The sequence below is a fragment of the Bufo gargarizans genome, chromosome 2 (assembly GCF_014858855.1).
Source record: "Bufo gargarizans isolate SCDJY-AF-19 chromosome 2, ASM1485885v1, whole genome shotgun sequence".
Lineage (NCBI taxonomy): Eukaryota > Metazoa > Chordata > Amphibia > Anura > Bufonidae > Bufo > Bufo gargarizans.
The window spans coordinates 27543945-27561152 of record NC_058081.1 but is presented as its reverse complement, the minus strand read 5'-3'; the positions used below and the strand labels follow the sequence as shown (position 1 = coordinate 27561152).

The 17208-nt window shown below is 42.9% G+C and overlaps 1 protein-coding gene across 1 annotated transcript in view; it reads left to right on the top strand.

The window, feature by feature from the left end:
• LOC122925551 (chromaffin granule amine transporter-like) overlaps positions 1-17208 on the top strand; it is a 121025-nt gene that overhangs the window by 41888 nt on the left and 61929 nt on the right. The window contains exons 7-9 of the mRNA XM_044276909.1: positions 8091-8134; positions 8224-8284; positions 11959-12054. Coding sequence (XP_044132844.1) covers positions 8091-8134; positions 8224-8284; positions 11959-12054 — 201 coding nt within the window. The remainder of the gene's footprint in view (positions 1-8090; positions 8135-8223; positions 8285-11958; positions 12055-17208) is intronic.

The window sequence follows — 17208 nt, the reverse complement described above, 5'->3', positions numbered from 1 at the left end:
ACTTTCCTAATTTCAATTGCTCATTTTTTTTTTATAGCAGAATAGAACAACAGTATCTAAATGGTATATCTCACATGTACAGATGCAGACTAGGCTGCAATTTAAGATTTTTGCCCAAAATGGGTGTTGTTCTAATAGCAGGATAGAACAACAGTATCTAAAGGGTGTATCTCACAATGACATATGCAGCAAAGGCTGCAAAATTAAGATTTTTGCCCTAAATGGGTGTTTTTTTTTTATAACAGAATAGAACAACAGTATTTAAAGGGTGTATCTCACAATGACAAATGCAGCAAAGGCTGCAATATTAAGTATTTTGCCCAAAAAGGGTGTTATATATATATAACGCTTGAATTTCACACGTGCAGATGCAGCAAGGGCTGTAAAATTGTATATTTTGCCCAAAATGGGTGTTTTTTAAAACCCAGAAAACTATTGCTGTATTTCTAGCTTAAATTGTACACTGACTAATGCGGCAGAGGCCCAAGATGAAGGTTATTGCCAAAAATGGGTGTTTTTTCAAAGCCAGTATTGAAGTATTTCCAGCTTGTTTTTAACAATCACAGATGCAACAAAGGCTGCAATATTAAGTATTTTGCCCAAAAAGGGTTTTTTTTTTTTACAAACAGAATATGACAGCAGTATATAACGCTTGAATTTCACACGTGCAGATGCAGCAAGGGCTGTAAAATTGTATATTTTGCCAAAAATTTGTGTTTTTTTAAAACCCAGAAAATTATAGCTGTATTTCTAGCTTAAATTGCACACTGACTAATGCTGCGAAGGCACCAGGTATAGGATATTGCCAAAAAAGGGTGTTTTAAAAAAAACAAACTGATTATTATTGCAGTATTTCAAGCTTGGACTTGAATGTCACAAAACACATATGCAGTGCTGGTACACTGAGCTTGCATAAAATGGCCGCCGCCTACCTTACTAACAGAAGGATACAAGTTATTTTTCTCTGTCACTGGGCTCAGGGCAGGGTAAAAAGATTGTGCAGTGCACCCACACAACTAGATTTATGTAGATTGCTGAGTTCAATTGGAGTTCTGATTAAAGATTGTGTCCTATTCTTTCCCTCACAGCAGCTGCAACCTCTCCCTACACTAAGCACAGCAGAGTGACGTGCAGCGCTACGTGACTCCAGCTTATATACAGGCTGGGTCACATGCTTCACTGGCCAATCACAGCCATGCCATTAGTAGGCATGGCTGTGATGGCTTCTAAAGGCACACAGTTAAACGCTTGTTGTCTGCAGCCTTTCAAAAAGCGCAAAGAAATCGCCAAACCCGAACTTTTACAGAAAACTTTCACCCAAACTTTACAGTTCGCATTTGCTCAACCCTGCTCCCTACACTATCTCTCCCTTCTGCTGTCCAGTAGTGTTGATCGAGCACCAAAGTGCTCGGGTGCTCGGGTCGAACACCTCGGGATGCTTGGGTGCTCTACAGAGCACCCGAGCACATTGGAAGTCAATGGGAGAACCTGAGCATTAAACCAGGCACCCCCTGCTCTGAAGAGGGAAGGGTGTCTGTTTCATAAGAAAAGTCAGAAATTGATGGAAATACCACTGAAATAGCACGGGAACAGCATGGGGAGCATGTCTGGATGCATCTTGGACTCCCAGGTTTCTGCTGGGAACGATGTTGTCTGAGTAGTATGCCACTTTTACAGACTGACAATAATACGTACAAAACCGAAGAAAAAAATGAATTTTAGAGGAAAAATTGTTAGGAAACTTTCTTTCCTGTATATTTACTTGTACATAAAGTGCAAATGCTGCCAAAAAGTATAAGGAAGAAGCACTCTGATACAACCTGTATATCACATAAAGGAGGGCTTCATTCACATTGTGGTACAATTGTTCAGGTAGTGGGACTCCTACACTCATAAAGCCTATGCACTAAGTGAAAGGGCTGCCAAAAATTACAAGGAACCGGCACTCCAAAACACCCTTTATTACACATAAAGAAGGGCATCATACAACCTTTAGAAAGATTATGATTGATGGCCTGCTGGTGGCCTTCAAAAACATTTGGAGCAAGGGCCTGCTGATCTGACCATCTAAAACATTGGTGACTAGATAACCTCTTCATGATTGCACGTCCCCGTGACAGCGACGATCCCTTCGGATGCCTGCCCTATCAACTTTGGATGTTCTTTTCTGCACCTACTTTGGTGATCATGGGTAACAGGGAATCAGGGTTCAATGCCGGAGAGGGAGCCTGAGAAACGGATACCACATTCAAGGGAGATCAATGGCTGAAATCAGATTGGCTGTCCGTGGTTAAATGGACCTTCCCAGTAACTACGTTGGTAAGGGCACATGTGACGTTTCGGGACACATGTTGGTGTAAGGCGGGCATGGCACACCTTGAAAAATAGTGGCGGCTGGCGACAGAGTACCATGGGATGGCCACCAACATCAGGCTGCGGAAGGCCTCAGTGTCCACAAGCCTAAATGGCAACATGTGGGTTGCGGGGTATTTGCGCTTTCATTCAAATGCCTGGGGTAATGACATTTGGACGCTGCGCTGGGACAGGGAAGTGGATGTGGTCGCTGATGGTGCTTGCGAAGGTTCAGGCGCAGGGCAGGAGGCATCCTCACCTGCGCCTTCGACAGGCGATTGGCCAGCACGTACAATAGGGGAAAAGGAGGCAGTGGTGTGACTTGCAGACACAGATTGTGTACCCAGGCGTTCGTTCCACTTATTACGGTGCTTGAATGCCATGTGGCAGGTCATGCTGGTGGTAGTGAGGTTGCTAGTGTTCATGCCCCGGCTCATTTTGGTGTGGCACAGGTTGCAAACTACTATTCTTTTGTCGTCCGCACTTTCCTCAAAAAAGCGTCATACTGCAGAACACCTACCACTTGGAATGGGAGATTTCCACAAGGGGGTGCTCCGTGGAACAGTTGCGGGCCTGTGTGGTGGGCCCCGCCTTCTCCCTTTTGCCACCCCACTGCCTCTTCCAGCCTCTTGCGGTGCTGCAGAGCCCTCCCCTTCTGTACTGCTGTCCTCGCTCGACTTTCCACCTTCCCAGGTTGGGTCAGTTACCTCGTCCTCCGCCACCTCCTCTTCCACTTACTCACTATGATTATCGTCTTGATTTGTTGAACTAACAACAACCTCAGTGATTGGCAACTGTGTGTCATCCTCTTCCTCAACCTCTTAAGACAGTAATTGTGGTTGACTCATTGGCAACTGTGTCTCATCATCATCTAACTAATTAAACACGAATTGCCCTTCCCCACTGTCATGTTCTTGTGACTGTGGATGCTCAAGAATTTGGGAATCGGGGCACAAGATCAGCGCCAAATCAATTAATGGCGATGAAAAGAGCTCCTCGGAAATTTCCGAGTGTGGGATCACTTGTTTGGCCAGACTCTCCATGGTGGGAGGAAGGAGGATCAGGGTGAGGATTCTGTTTACCAGACTCTTGGCTACTGAGACTGGACTTGGTGGAATACAGGGTGGTGCTTAACCGACTGGAAGCATTATCTGCTGCAATCCAACAGACCACCTGGTCGCACTGGTCTGACTTCAAGAGATTTGTCCTGCAACGCTCTGCAAACTGGGACATGAAGCTATGTATCGTGGATGATTGTTTTTCTTGTGCTTTGGCAGCAGGCACAGTTTCAACATTCCCATGGCCACTTTCCCATCCCTTAATGCTCGCCTTCTTAATAATAAATGTTATATGCACGCTTGACACACAAGATGTGGCACGGATGTCACAGTTCACAGTGTATGGAAAAAGTATTGAAAAAATAAAATAGATTTCACTTATATTTTTTATATCTTTGGCCCTGACACACAGAAGGTATTGCACAGATGTCACAGGTCACTGCAGACACCCTCTATAGAAAAAGTATTGAAAAGTATGGGAAAAAAAAATGATGGCTATATTATATTGCTACACTTGTAAAGAAAACTGCAGCACTCTCCAGTCTTTAATTTCCAAAGGTTTATTCACCAGCACAATGCGACGTTTCGACCTGTGTGGTCTTTTTCAAGCAACTAACAATGTGAACAGAGTCAAATACATATACCCTCTCAGATAGGTCGCATGACCCAATTAAGTGTGTTAATTAACAATTACATATTCAAAATATGTGCCACCTCTCTCTGTGTTTCCAAACTATGGAGGCTCCTAATGGTTTAAAAATAAAGGGCTGGTTTGAATGGGACGGCTTGGTTGGGGTAAGGAGGTTAACCTGGGGACGGGTAACCCAACCACCCGACTTGGCTGGTCAGCTGTGGTTGGAATAGAGGAGAGCGTTCCTCTTATCAAACTGACTGTTAAGTGTCCATGGAGGGTACATCTACCCCATATGTCAGGTGTGGGGAGATGTGCCACCCATTAGGGCACCAGAGTGGTTCTGTAAGGGAGGGAAATGACCCACACTTAATCAGGGGGTTTATGACCCATACTCGATGGGGATGGGGGACACCCCCCTATAGAATGAACATATGAGCCCTCTACTACTATCTAATCATGAAGCTGAACTTAATGGAAATGGGACTAGATACTCTACCCTTGAATCATGGTTAAATAGCGGACTCCTAGTTTTTTTTTTTATAGTTTTTGATATTTTCTGGTAAATTGTTACAACTGGGCTTCCAATGGATCCTGTGGACGATAGGCTTGGTTGCCCTTATCAATATGGGTGTCAAATAAGAATAGCCATTAATGATGGTATAACCAACTGAGATATATATAAAATAAAATAGAATATGCTACTAAATAATATGAATGTCGCACTGATCAAACTGGGAGAAAGATTGTGGCAATATAATATAAGAAGAACAACATCAGGGCTGTTTACTACGTTTCCATGGCGCCGGCTGGAGACGCACAGTGCGGGAACAGGGAGCCTGACATCAGATCCGGCAGCTGCATGTGTCGGGCGCGCAGGCGCACTGTACGCACAAAGACGCAGGGTTGTTTGGAGCCCTGTTCCCATGGCACCTGCGTGGTGTGTTCTACGCAGGCGCCATGAGATAGCACTGTATCCCATTGACAATGGCGCGCATGCGCCCTAGGTATAGAGGAACGCCGAGTAGAGCATGTATTTCCATTGGATATATACCAAATGGATGGTCTCCTTAGCGAAATGTTGCCCAGGTTCTCATCAAGTACTGCAGTAAGTACGTTTTCTTATGTATTATGAAAAATCACGTTTGGGATAAGATGTTTAATAGCCCCCATAGTTGTGAAACACAGAGAGAGGTGGCACATATTTTGAATATGTAATTGTTAATTAACACACTTAACTGGGTCATGTGACCTATCTGAGAGGGTATATGTATTTGACTCTGTTCACATTGTTAGTTGCTTGAAAAAGACCACACAGGTTGAAACGTTGCATTGTGCTGTTGAATAAACCTTTGGAAATTGAAGACTGGAGAGTGCTGTGGTTTTCTTTACAAATGTATCTATATCTGGGGGAGCTCAGGACTGACTCCCGATACGGCTGGCACCACCACATTAAGGAACAGTAGTTACCCTCTTTTCCGTTGTGCTGCTACACTTTGTTTTTCTACACATATAATATATTGCTGCCACCACACACAATAGTCCTTAAAAGGACTTTTAGGTCTTTGAAATGTTTTTCAAGTAAAAAGATTGCGATCGCACTCCCTACACTATCTGTCCCTTCCTAAGTGTGAAAGTACCCTTACACAGGCGAAATACCGCAGATAATTTCCCTGATGTCAGCAGCAGCTAATATAAAATTACAGATATTTGGGATGTGAAAATGTCACACAGCAGATGTGCCGCAGATAATGTCAATGCTGTCACCAGCGGCTAATAAAGAATTACAGGGAATGTCACAGGTGTTTGGGACGTGGAAACGTTACACAAGAGAAATACCGCAGATAATGTTGCTGATGTCACCAGCAGCTAATAAAAAATTACAAGAAATTTCACAATTATTTCGGATGTGGAGGAGAAATACCACAGATAATGACGCTGATGTTAGCAGCGGCTAATATAAAATTACAGGGAATGTCACAGGTATTTGGGATGTGGAAACGTTACACAAGATAAATACTGCAGATAATGTCGCTGATGTCACCAGCGGCTAATAAAAAATTACAAGAAATTTCACAATTATTTCGGATGTGGAGGAGAAATACCACAGATAATGTTGCTGATGTTAGCAGCGGCTAATATAAAATTACAGGGAATGTCACAGGTATTTGGGATGTGGAAACGTTACACAAGATAAATACTGCAGATAATGTCGCTGATGTCACCAGCGGCTAATAAAAAATTACAGGAACTGTCAGAGGTATTTGGGATGTGGAAACGTTACATAGGAGATGCACCCCAGGTAATGTCACTGTCCGCAGCCGACACCGTCTATGGAAAATGTACACTGAATGTGAGATATTTTTGGGATGCGCACACGTTACACAGAGATATCACTTAAATTATCCATAGATACACAATATAACAAAACATGTGTGCAATCATATCAGAAAACCTAAAAGTATTCAAAACCACACATAGATAAATACAAAAATAACATCTTTATTAGTCAATACAACAATGAGTAAAAAATACAGGGAGTGTTAAATAGTAGAGAAAACAGGCAAACCCCAAAACAGAGGTAATATGTGGTAATAAATATTTCATAGGTATATAACCATAACTTGAGACATATTGTATCACCATGGTAATAAATATTTCATAGGTATATAACCATAACTTGAGACATATTGTATCACCAATTAATCCAACAGAGAAAGTACTAATCAATGAGATAAAATATAGTAACAGTAGTGTGGGGATACCAGGTATTGATAGTGGGGTGACAATAAACATAAATCATCTACCACATTAATGGATCATCCCTTATCCCAGGAAAAATTTCCCTTTGCAACTCAATGAGAACAGCAAAATTTACTGTGTGAAAAACTGGGTATAGCAGGGTATATGTGGTGGTATGGCCGACACCAACCACAGCTGACAACCAGCCACACCCTGAGCATAAATACAAGAGGCAAAATACCTGTAATAATGAATACCAACCAGTTTGGGGAGAGCCGAAAGCCCGACGTACGTTTCGCAAGGTGCGCTTCTTCCAGGGGGCGTTTTTTCTACTATTCAACACTCCCTGCATTTTTTTACTCATTTCTGTATTAACTAATAAAGATGTTATTTTTGTATTTATCTATGTGTGGTTTTGATTACTTTTAGGTTTTCTACAGGAGATGTAGCACAGATAATGTCGCTGTCTGCAGCGGCCTAACTATTGCACGCTATTTAGCGCAGGATGAGCTAAAATAGATATTGCTGCCACACACAACAGTCCTTAAAAGGACTTTTGGGTCTGTAAAGTTTTAGCAATTTAGCGCAGGTTGCGCTAAAAATATATATTGCTGCTGCTGTGGCAGGCGCATCACTATGAAGTGCCTTTTGCGCTGCGGCATTGGAAGAATTTTGATATCTCTGACTTTTAGTCTAACCAGACTGTCTATTACTTTGTAATTCCTATAGCGCACCACGCTTAAAGAGCACACCAAATGCTTCATATTACTTCTTTATTAACTTTTCTTCATATATAACACTGCCGCATCCGCAGCAGAGAGTCAATGTACAAAACACGTGTTGAAAAGATATCACAAAATGGCGGTATGATTAAGATGGTGGTTCAACTGTTCAATCTTGTCATTCAACATAAAATGGTGGATATATTTCTCTCTTCAGTATCTGTATTGGCACTTTATGATCTCTCTGAGAGGTATATCTGAGGTCTAACTATTAGTTCTACCTGCAGTATGCAGTTAGCAGTGACTATTTGGAGATTGGTTGAGTATGATCTGGTATGGTTGTATGCAATTCGTATGGTTGCAATTGGTGGAACTGTAAAAAAACACACATATACCTGGTTGAATATACAGTTCCAATCAAAATGCTAACAACAGGAACATTATATAACTGTTTTAAAAACCTATTTTGGCCTCTCCTGCTTCCATTCAAATAAAAAATGCTGGACAATTCTTTTAAGAGTTTGTCCAATTTAATCTACTGATATATGTCATGATGTTCATCACACTTCTCTTTGTTATCCACAGCTCTACAGCTCAGTATGCTGCGATTTGCCAAGTTTGTTCCAGGGGTGAGTATGCAGAAACTATATTTAAAAAATGTGTGAAATGAGCAGAACTACTAGACCCGGCACTAAGCAATTGTGTTGTTCTTCCATAGAGCATTCCAGCGACATCCTACTTCTCACTTCTCACGGACCCTTACATTGTAGTGGCTGCAGGTAAGTTACATTACCGACCATTCTATATTCAGTGTATAGCAAAGATAAACAGCTGACAAATGTATTACAAAATCTGGTTGTACACTGGGGTATCTATATCAGTGAATGGAAAGCCTGTGCTTACATATCGTATTTAGTGATGAGCGGAAGGGGCAATATTCAAATTTGCAATATTTTGTGAATATTTGGGCGAATATTCGTCATATATTCATGAATTCGCGATTATTTTATTGATTGTGAAAATTTTCAATGTAATATGCGCGTATTGCGCACGCAATACAGGACGTGGGTCACTGTTGCTACATTTTTCAAGCTGCTAGAGTCAAGTGCTCCAATATATTTGCGATTGTGCAAATAGGCAATTAATGATGCACATATTTTAGCGCAATACGGGAAACTTCACATTTTAGCAGGTCTGACTACATGTTACTGATTGGAGCACTAAGTTGTTGTGAACTTGTGACATCACAGCACTATGTCTGTAGCATGTATGTATGGACAGCAGAACCAGATACACTATATGACTATCTAACCTACACTGACTATTTCCCACTAACTATCTGTAATATGCACTCACCTAAAGAATTATTAGAAACACCTGTTCTATTTCTCATTAATGCGATTATCTAGTCAACCAATCACATGGCAGTTGCTTCAATGCATGTAGGGTTGTGGTCCTGGTCAAGACAATCTCCTGAACTCCAAACTGAATGTCAGAATGGGAAAGAAAGGTGATTTAAGCAATTTTGAGCATGGCATGGTTGTTGGTGCCAGACGGGCCGGTCTGAGTATTTCACAATCTGCTCAGTTACTGGGATTTTCACGCACAACCATTTCTAGGGTTTACAAAGAATGGTGTGAAAAGGGAAAAATGTCCAGTATGCGGCAGTCCTGTGTGCAAAAATGCCTTGTTGATGCTAGAGGTCAGAGGATAATGGGCCGACTGATTCAAGCTGATAGAAGAGCAACGTTGACTGAAATAACCACTCGTTACAACAGAGGTATGCAGCAAAGCATTTGTGAAGCCACAACACGTACAACCTTGAGGCTGATGGGCTACAACAGCAGAAGACCCCACCGGGTACCACTCATCCCCACTACAAATAGGAAAAAGAGGCTACAATTTGCACAAGCTCACCAAAATTGGACTGTTGAAGACTGGAAAAATGTTGCCTGGTCTGATGAGTCTCGATTTCTATTGAGACATTTAAATGGTCCGAATTTGGCGTAAACAGAATGAGAACATGTATCCATCATGCCTTGTTACCACTGTGCAGGCTGGTGGTGGTGGTGTAATAATGTGGGGGATGTTTTCTCGGCACACTTTAGGCCCCTTAGTGAAAATTGGCCATTGTTTAAATGCCACGGGCTACCTGAGCATTGTTTCTGACCATGTCCATCCCTTCATGACCACCATGTACCCATCCTCTGATGGCTACTTCCAGCAGGATAATGCATCATGTCACAAAGCTTGAATCATTTCAAATTGGTTTCTTGAACATGACAATGAGTTTACTGTACTAAAATGGCCCCCACAGTCACCAGATCTCAACCCAATAGAGCATCTTTGGGATGTGGTGGAATGGGAGCTTCGTGTCCTGGATGTGCATCCCTCAAATCTCCATCAACTGCAAAATGCTATCCTGTCAATATGGGCCAACATTTCTAAAGAATGCTATCAGCACCTTGTTGAATCAATGCCACGTAGAATTAAGGCAGTTCTGAAGGCAAAAGGGGGTCCAACACCGTATTAGTATGGTGTTCCTAATAATTCAATTCTTTAGGTGAGTGTATGTATATACAGGGAGTGCAGAATTATTAGGCAAATGAGTATTTTGACCACATCATCCTCTTTATGCATGTTGTCTTACTCCAAGCTGTATAGACTCGAAAGCCTACTACCAATTAAGCATATTAGGTGATGTGCATCTCTGTAATGAGAAGGGGTGTGGTCTAATGGCATCAACACCCTATATCAGGTGTGCATAATTATTAGGCAACTTCCTTTTCTTTGGCAAAATGGTTCAAAAGAAGGACTTGACAGGCTCAGAAAAGTCAAAAATAGTGAGATATCTTGCAGAGGGATGCAGCACTCTTAAAATTGCAAATCTTCTGAAGCGTGATCATCGAACAATCAAGCGTTTCATTCAAAATAGTCAACAGGGTCGCAAGAAGCGTGTGGAAAAACCAAGGCGCAAAATAACTGCCCATGAACTGAGAAAAGTCAAGCGTGCAGCTGCCAAGATGCCACTTGCCACCAGTTTGGCCATATTTCAGAGCTGCAACATCACTGCAGTGCCCAAAAGCACAAGGTGTGCAATACTCAGAGACATGGCCAAGGTAAGAAAGGCTGAAAGACGACCACCACTGAACAAGACACACAAGCTGAAACGTCAAGACTGGGCCAATAAATATCTCAAAACTGATGGGCCAGATGGATGGGCCCGTGGCTGGATTGGTAAAGGACAGAGAGCTCCAGTCCGACTCAGACACCAGCAAGGTGGAGGTGGAGTACTGGTTTGGGCTGGTATCATCAAAGATGAGCTTGTGGGGCCTTTTCGGGTTGAGGATGGAGTCAAGCTCAACTCCCAGTCCTACTGGCAGTTTCTGGAAGACACCTTCTTCAAGCAGTGGTACAGGAAGAAGTCTGCATCCTTCAAGAAAAACATGATCTTCATGCAGGACAATGCTCCATCACACGCGTCCAAGTACTCCACAGCGTGGCTGGCAAGAAAGGGTATAAAAGAAGAAAATCTAATGACATGGCCTCCTTGTTCACCTGATCTGAACCCCATTGAGAACCTGTGGTCCATCATCAAATGTGAGATTTACAAGGAGGGAAAACAGTACACCTCTCTGAACAGTGTCTGGGAGGCTGTGGTTGCTGCTGCACGCAATGTTGATGGTGAACAGATCAAAACACTGACAGAATCCATGGATGGCAGGCTTTTGAGTGTCCTTGCAAAGAAAGGTGGCTATATTGGTCACTGATTTGTTTTTGTTTTGTTTTTGAATGTCAGAAATGTATATTTGTGAATGTTGAGATGTTATATTGGTTTCACTGGTAAAAATAAACAATTGAAATGGGTATATATTTGTTTTTTGTTAAGTTGCCTAATAATTATGCACAGTAATAGTCACCTGCACACACAGATATCCCCCTAAAATAGCTAAAACTAAAAACAAACTAAAAACTACTTCCAAAAATATTCAGCTTTGATATTAATGAGTTTTTTGGGTTCATTGAGAACATGGTTGTTGTTCAATAATAAAATTAATCCTCAAAAATACAACTTGCCTAATAATTCTGCACTCCCTGTATAAGCTAACTAACTAATGTAATTACACAGTAAAGCACAGAGCACAGCAATGACATTGCTGTCTCTCTCAGAACTCCATAAAACTACATACAATGGCTGTCGGGGAGGTTCTTATATAGTAAGAGGTGGGCAACTTTCCTATTGGTTGCTAGGAATGTTGCTAAGCTCAGACAAAGACATTGCAGCCTTCTCATTGGCCCACAAGCAAGAAGAAAGGTTACTGATGAAAAAAAAATCTAGAATATTCGTGAATATATAGCACTATATTCTGAATCTTCGCGAATTCTTGAAGTTGAGATATTCGCGATTAAAATTTGCGTCCAACACTAATCGTATTTTGTTATTTCTTCCTAGTGGTTCTTTGCCTTGTTAATACAGCTTTCGGAGTTGTGGAACCCACCCTGCCCATATGGATGATGGAAACTATGTGCTCGCCCACCTGGCAATTAGGTACATGTCATGTCAAACTGATTCCTTGCATATTATTAAATTATGTAAGACTACAAAGACACTTTATAGGTTGGCAACCAGGGAGGAATGGGGGGGGGAGGGGTTGCGGACACCTTTAGGGGTTCTGTTGAATGTTATAAGAATAAGGCAGAAGGGGATGTATAATTTCTTTTGCATCAACATAACTTTACTGTAACTTACTGAACTATTTAAACACACGGGGGGGGGGGGTCACGGGATCAATGATTTGAGCAGGCACCGGGTTCCGATCACCGCCCGCCACGCGGCGGTGATCGAAAATACAAAGGGCGTACAGGTACGCCCTGTGTCCTTAAGTACCAGGACATAAGGTCGTATCTGTACGCCCTATGTCCGGAAGAGGTTAAACGTCTATGAGGGACAGTATCAACATCCAGAAACACTGCCGCCCCTCTGTCCAGGCATCTACTCATCTCTTCATAAAAACAAATCAGGTTAGTCTGACAGCTGCTGATCTTGGTAAACCCATGCTGGTTATCACTTATAATGTTATTTACAGTCACATACTCCTGTATATAGTCATTTTTAAGAGTCCTTCAAACATTTTTCCCACTACAGAAGTTAAACTAACTGGTCTATAATTACCTGTGAAGGACCTAGATCCTTTTTTGAATATGGGCACCACATTTGCCTTGCGCCAATCACTTGGCACTGTACCAGCACTGAGAGAATCTTTAAAAATTATAAACTGGGGCAGATCAATGATTGAACTGAGCTCTTTAAGCACTCTTGGGTGTAATCCATCTGGACCCAAATACCCTGTAAAATGTTATATAACACCCTGTTCCGTTGCATGTTATTATGCTTTTTTTAAAATAAAAATTGTAGGAACAGACGTAGGATCACAGTCCCTTTAAATAGCTATCCATTCTTAGCCATATTTCTAATTTCATTTTACTTGATCTATGATTAAGACCTGTACAGGTTGAAACACGTCAGAGCTTATGTACAGGATGGACCTTTGTACATGCCTTTAATGGAAGAAAGAAATAATTTTTTGATAAAAAAAAATATTTGCTGGATCCTACGTCTGTTTCAGGAATGACTGCAGGGTGTGAATACCACCCAGATCCGTGCTGAATTGTTCAATTGACCTCTCCACCTGAGAGCTGGACACTGCTACTTTCTCTTAAGGTTCCAAAAATTGTCCCTTATCGGGTGGCAGATGTTGTTTACACACTTGGTGTGTTGGGACCAAGGGTTCAAAAATTATGGATTAACCCCTTCCCGACATATGACGTAGTATTACGTCATAGAAGTCAGTGCGTTCCTGCATCTTGACATAATAGTACGTCATGGTTAACTCTTGTCACCGTGCAGCATCGCGAGGTGACCGGAATAATATGGCTGCTCTAAGCGGCAGACTGCCATCTTAGCTGAGGGAGAGCAGGAGTTTGGCCGGTTAGTGAAGACCGGCCCATCGCAGTGCCGCAATGGTATGGTGCTAGGCCTAGCTAGAGGTGGCAGGGGCTGATTACATCCAGCCAATGGCAGCGCTATTCTACAATTAGCCAATCTGTGGTGCTGCTGGTGGCTGGGACAGAGGTTATTGGGGCTGATTACATCAGCTCATGTCAACCCCGAGGTCAGGGAGGGGACATCAGACACTGGTGTCCCCTCCCAGTGCTGCGATTGACTGGAACAATGCTCCAGCAAAAGCAGCGCTATGCAGCTGAAAGAACAGTTGGCGCCTCTCTGCAGGCAGCCATTCCAGCTTGGTGACTGCTTGCAGAGAGGACTTGTTCCCCACTGTGCTGCTGGTTGTCGGCTGGGACTTGTGGTGCTACCACATAAATCAGTGCTTTTTACCAAGGAAGAACAAGAAGATCTGGAACAGCTGCAGTGATTTTTGGCTTATCTGCAGCAGTTTCAGATCCTCATTCCCTGTCTCTTCTTCCCCCCCCTTCCCTACCCGGCGGACTCCAGTCTGTCCTTTTTTGGGGGGGAATTTTTTCTTTTTTTGGGGGCTTTTTAATTTTTTTTGGGCTTTTCCAGCTCTCCACTTTTTCTGCGTGCGAGCTGTGACTAGCAAGTGCTGATCAGCACTTTAAAAATAAAACAAACTTTAGTTAGTGCCAGCTAGCTATATATATATACACTAGCAGTAGGACCCGGCTTCGCACATTGTATATTTCATCTATTTCATTTAATGTTTCTGTGTGAACTCCACAGTCCCCCACCTCTTAATACTGACCCCCCTCCCCCCCCCCCCACAGTGCCCCACCACTTCAAAATAGGACCTCCACAGCATCCCATCCTCTTAACTTTGACCTTTATAGCAGTCTGCTCCTTTAACAGTGAGTTTCACAGCACCTAACTCCCTTGACAGTGACCTCCTCAGGGGCCCGCCCCCTTAAAAGTGACCTCCACAGTACCCCGCTGCCCTTACAGTGACCTAACAGTACCCTGCCCCATTAACAGTGACCTCCACAGTGTCTGCCCCTTTAACAGTGACCTCCACAGCGGCCTCCACCTTAACAGTAACATTCACAGTGAACTCCCCTTTAACAGTGACCTCCACAGCAGCTACCCCTTTAATAGTAGCCCCTGCCCCCTTAACAGTGACCTCTACAGCAGCTACCCCTTTAATAGTGGCCCCTGCCCTCTTAACAGTGACCTCCACAGCGCCTTGCCCCTTTAAAGCTAGGGCTACATGACTGTACGAATGTTGCGCAACAATTTTTATAATGATAGGCAATGGTGTCGCACTGCGACATGCGACATGCTGCGACTGCGACACGACAGTCGAAAAAAATCCATCCAAGATGGATGCGTGTAGCAGCGTAGTTGCGCCCTATGTGTCGTGCGACTCATTGTCGTCGTGTAGCCAAAGCCTAAAGCTGACCTGCAGCAGTGAAGAAAAATGTCTGGGTTGTATGGAAACCTGGAGTAAAACTGTGTGTATGTGGCGGCCACTGTGAAATTCACTGTTAAAGGGGCGGCCACTGTGAAATTCACTGTTAAAGGGGCGGTCACTGGTAAAGGGGCAGTCACTGTTAAAGGGGCGGCCACTGAAAGTCACTGTTAAAGGGGCGGTCACTGCAAAATTCACTGTTAAAGGGGTGGTCACTGTAAAAGTCCCTGTTAAAGGGGCGGTCACTGTGAAAGTCACTTCGAAGAACCTAGAATATGACATATTTTCAGTTGTTTCACACTTGTTTGTTATGTATATAAGTCCACAAATGTTAATTCATAGTTTTGATGCCTTCAGTGTGAATCTACAATTTTCATAGTCATGAAAATAAAGAAAACTCTTTGAATGAGAAGGTGTGTCCAAACATTTGGTCTGTACTGTATATATATATATATATATATATATATATATAAAAATGAGTTTCTGTCTGTACTTTATGCGTGACCACGACTGGACCTATCTTCACCAAATTTGGCACACGGGTACATCAGGTGTCTGGGATGGTTTTAGAGCCCTCTAGGACGTACTGTTTCTGACATATTCCCAAAAAATGACCTGCATTAGCCAATACAAGCCTGCAAGTGTTTCTCTTTATATGTCAACTGCCATGCACACGGTCACATGTCCCTTATCAGACAATAGAAGCTCGCAGGTCCTACTCCAGGTTTCCATAACAACTGATCACAGGTTTTAGCAGTTTGCAGGTCCTTAAATATTCAGTCATATGACGTGCATCAGCCAATATAAGTTCACATTTAGTTTACCAGATTTTCATAACACAGCTATAAATAGACTGTACCTCTACTGGACTGCCATACTGGATGTCAGCATTTTTATAAATTGAAACATTTTGAAACTACTCATGCCTCCAAAAAGGAAAACTGCAGTTGGACGTAAGACTCCTGCAGTAAAACGCATGGCTGCTGCTCGAGCTAATGAAAACTATCAGCAGACCCAAGCCCGTCTCCAATCTGCCAAGTCATGTCACAGACAACAGCGAGCTGCTGAAACTCACACTGCCAGCGCCCGTCCTCCAGGCCTGCCTCCTCCCTCCTCTCTGCTACCGAGTGCTTGTAAGTATGCAGGCGCTGATTACCCGATTATATACAGTACATAACAATTAACAATTACAGATACGATTATATACAGTGAGCGGGGACCATATAGTAGAATACAGTCACTGCACGGGCCCCGCTGTCATTATAAAAGCAGATGCGACCCCCACACCCTGTATTGGGGGCCATTCACACTACAGGGACACTGTTATGGAGGGGATCTGTGGATGACACATAGCATAAGATGCTATATATGTGTCATCCACAGATCCTCCCATAACAGTGCCATCCAGAGACCCCAATAAGAGCCATCCAGAGATCCCTATAACAGTGTCACCCACAGATCCCCCATAACAGTGTCACCCACAGATCCCCCATAACAGTGCGCCATCCACAGATCCCCCATAACAGTGCGCCATCCACAGACCCCCATAACAGTGCGCCATCCACAGACCCCCATAACAGTGCGTCATCCACAGATCCCCCATAATAGTGCGTCTTATAGGGTGAAAAATACGGTATGTTACAGACAACAGCGAGCTTCTGAAACTCCCCAGCAGATCCAAGCCCATCTCCAATCTGACAAGGTATGTCACAGACAACAGCGAGCTGCTGAAACTCCCCAGCAGACCCAAGGCCATCTCCAGGATGACAAGCTACGTCATAATCTGCAACAAGCTGCTGAAACTCCCCAGCAGACCCAAGCCTGTCTTCAGGATAACCCTGTGTGATATTCTAATCGACAAGCTACTGCCTGGGCTGATATGCATATTCCATTATAATTCTCAATCCCAACATGATTAGTTATTAGAGGCAGGGGCTATATTCGAATTCGCAATATTTCACAAATATTTTGTAGAACATTCGTCATACATTTGCGAATATTGAGAATTCAAGATTACTTTATTGAATGCAAAAAATAAGCAATGTAAAAATTGCGTAATGCGAATTTGTAATGCGAAATACAGGCATGAGTCACTTTAGCTACATTTTTTAAGCTGCTAGAAGTTTCATGAGTTTCTCCTGAGACTAAAGAAAATGATTGGCACGGCAGAACATTACAATAGCTTTATATGCAGATAGAGTGAAGTGCTCCAATATAGTCGTGATTAGAATATTTTTTCGCACTACGTGCAACTTCACATT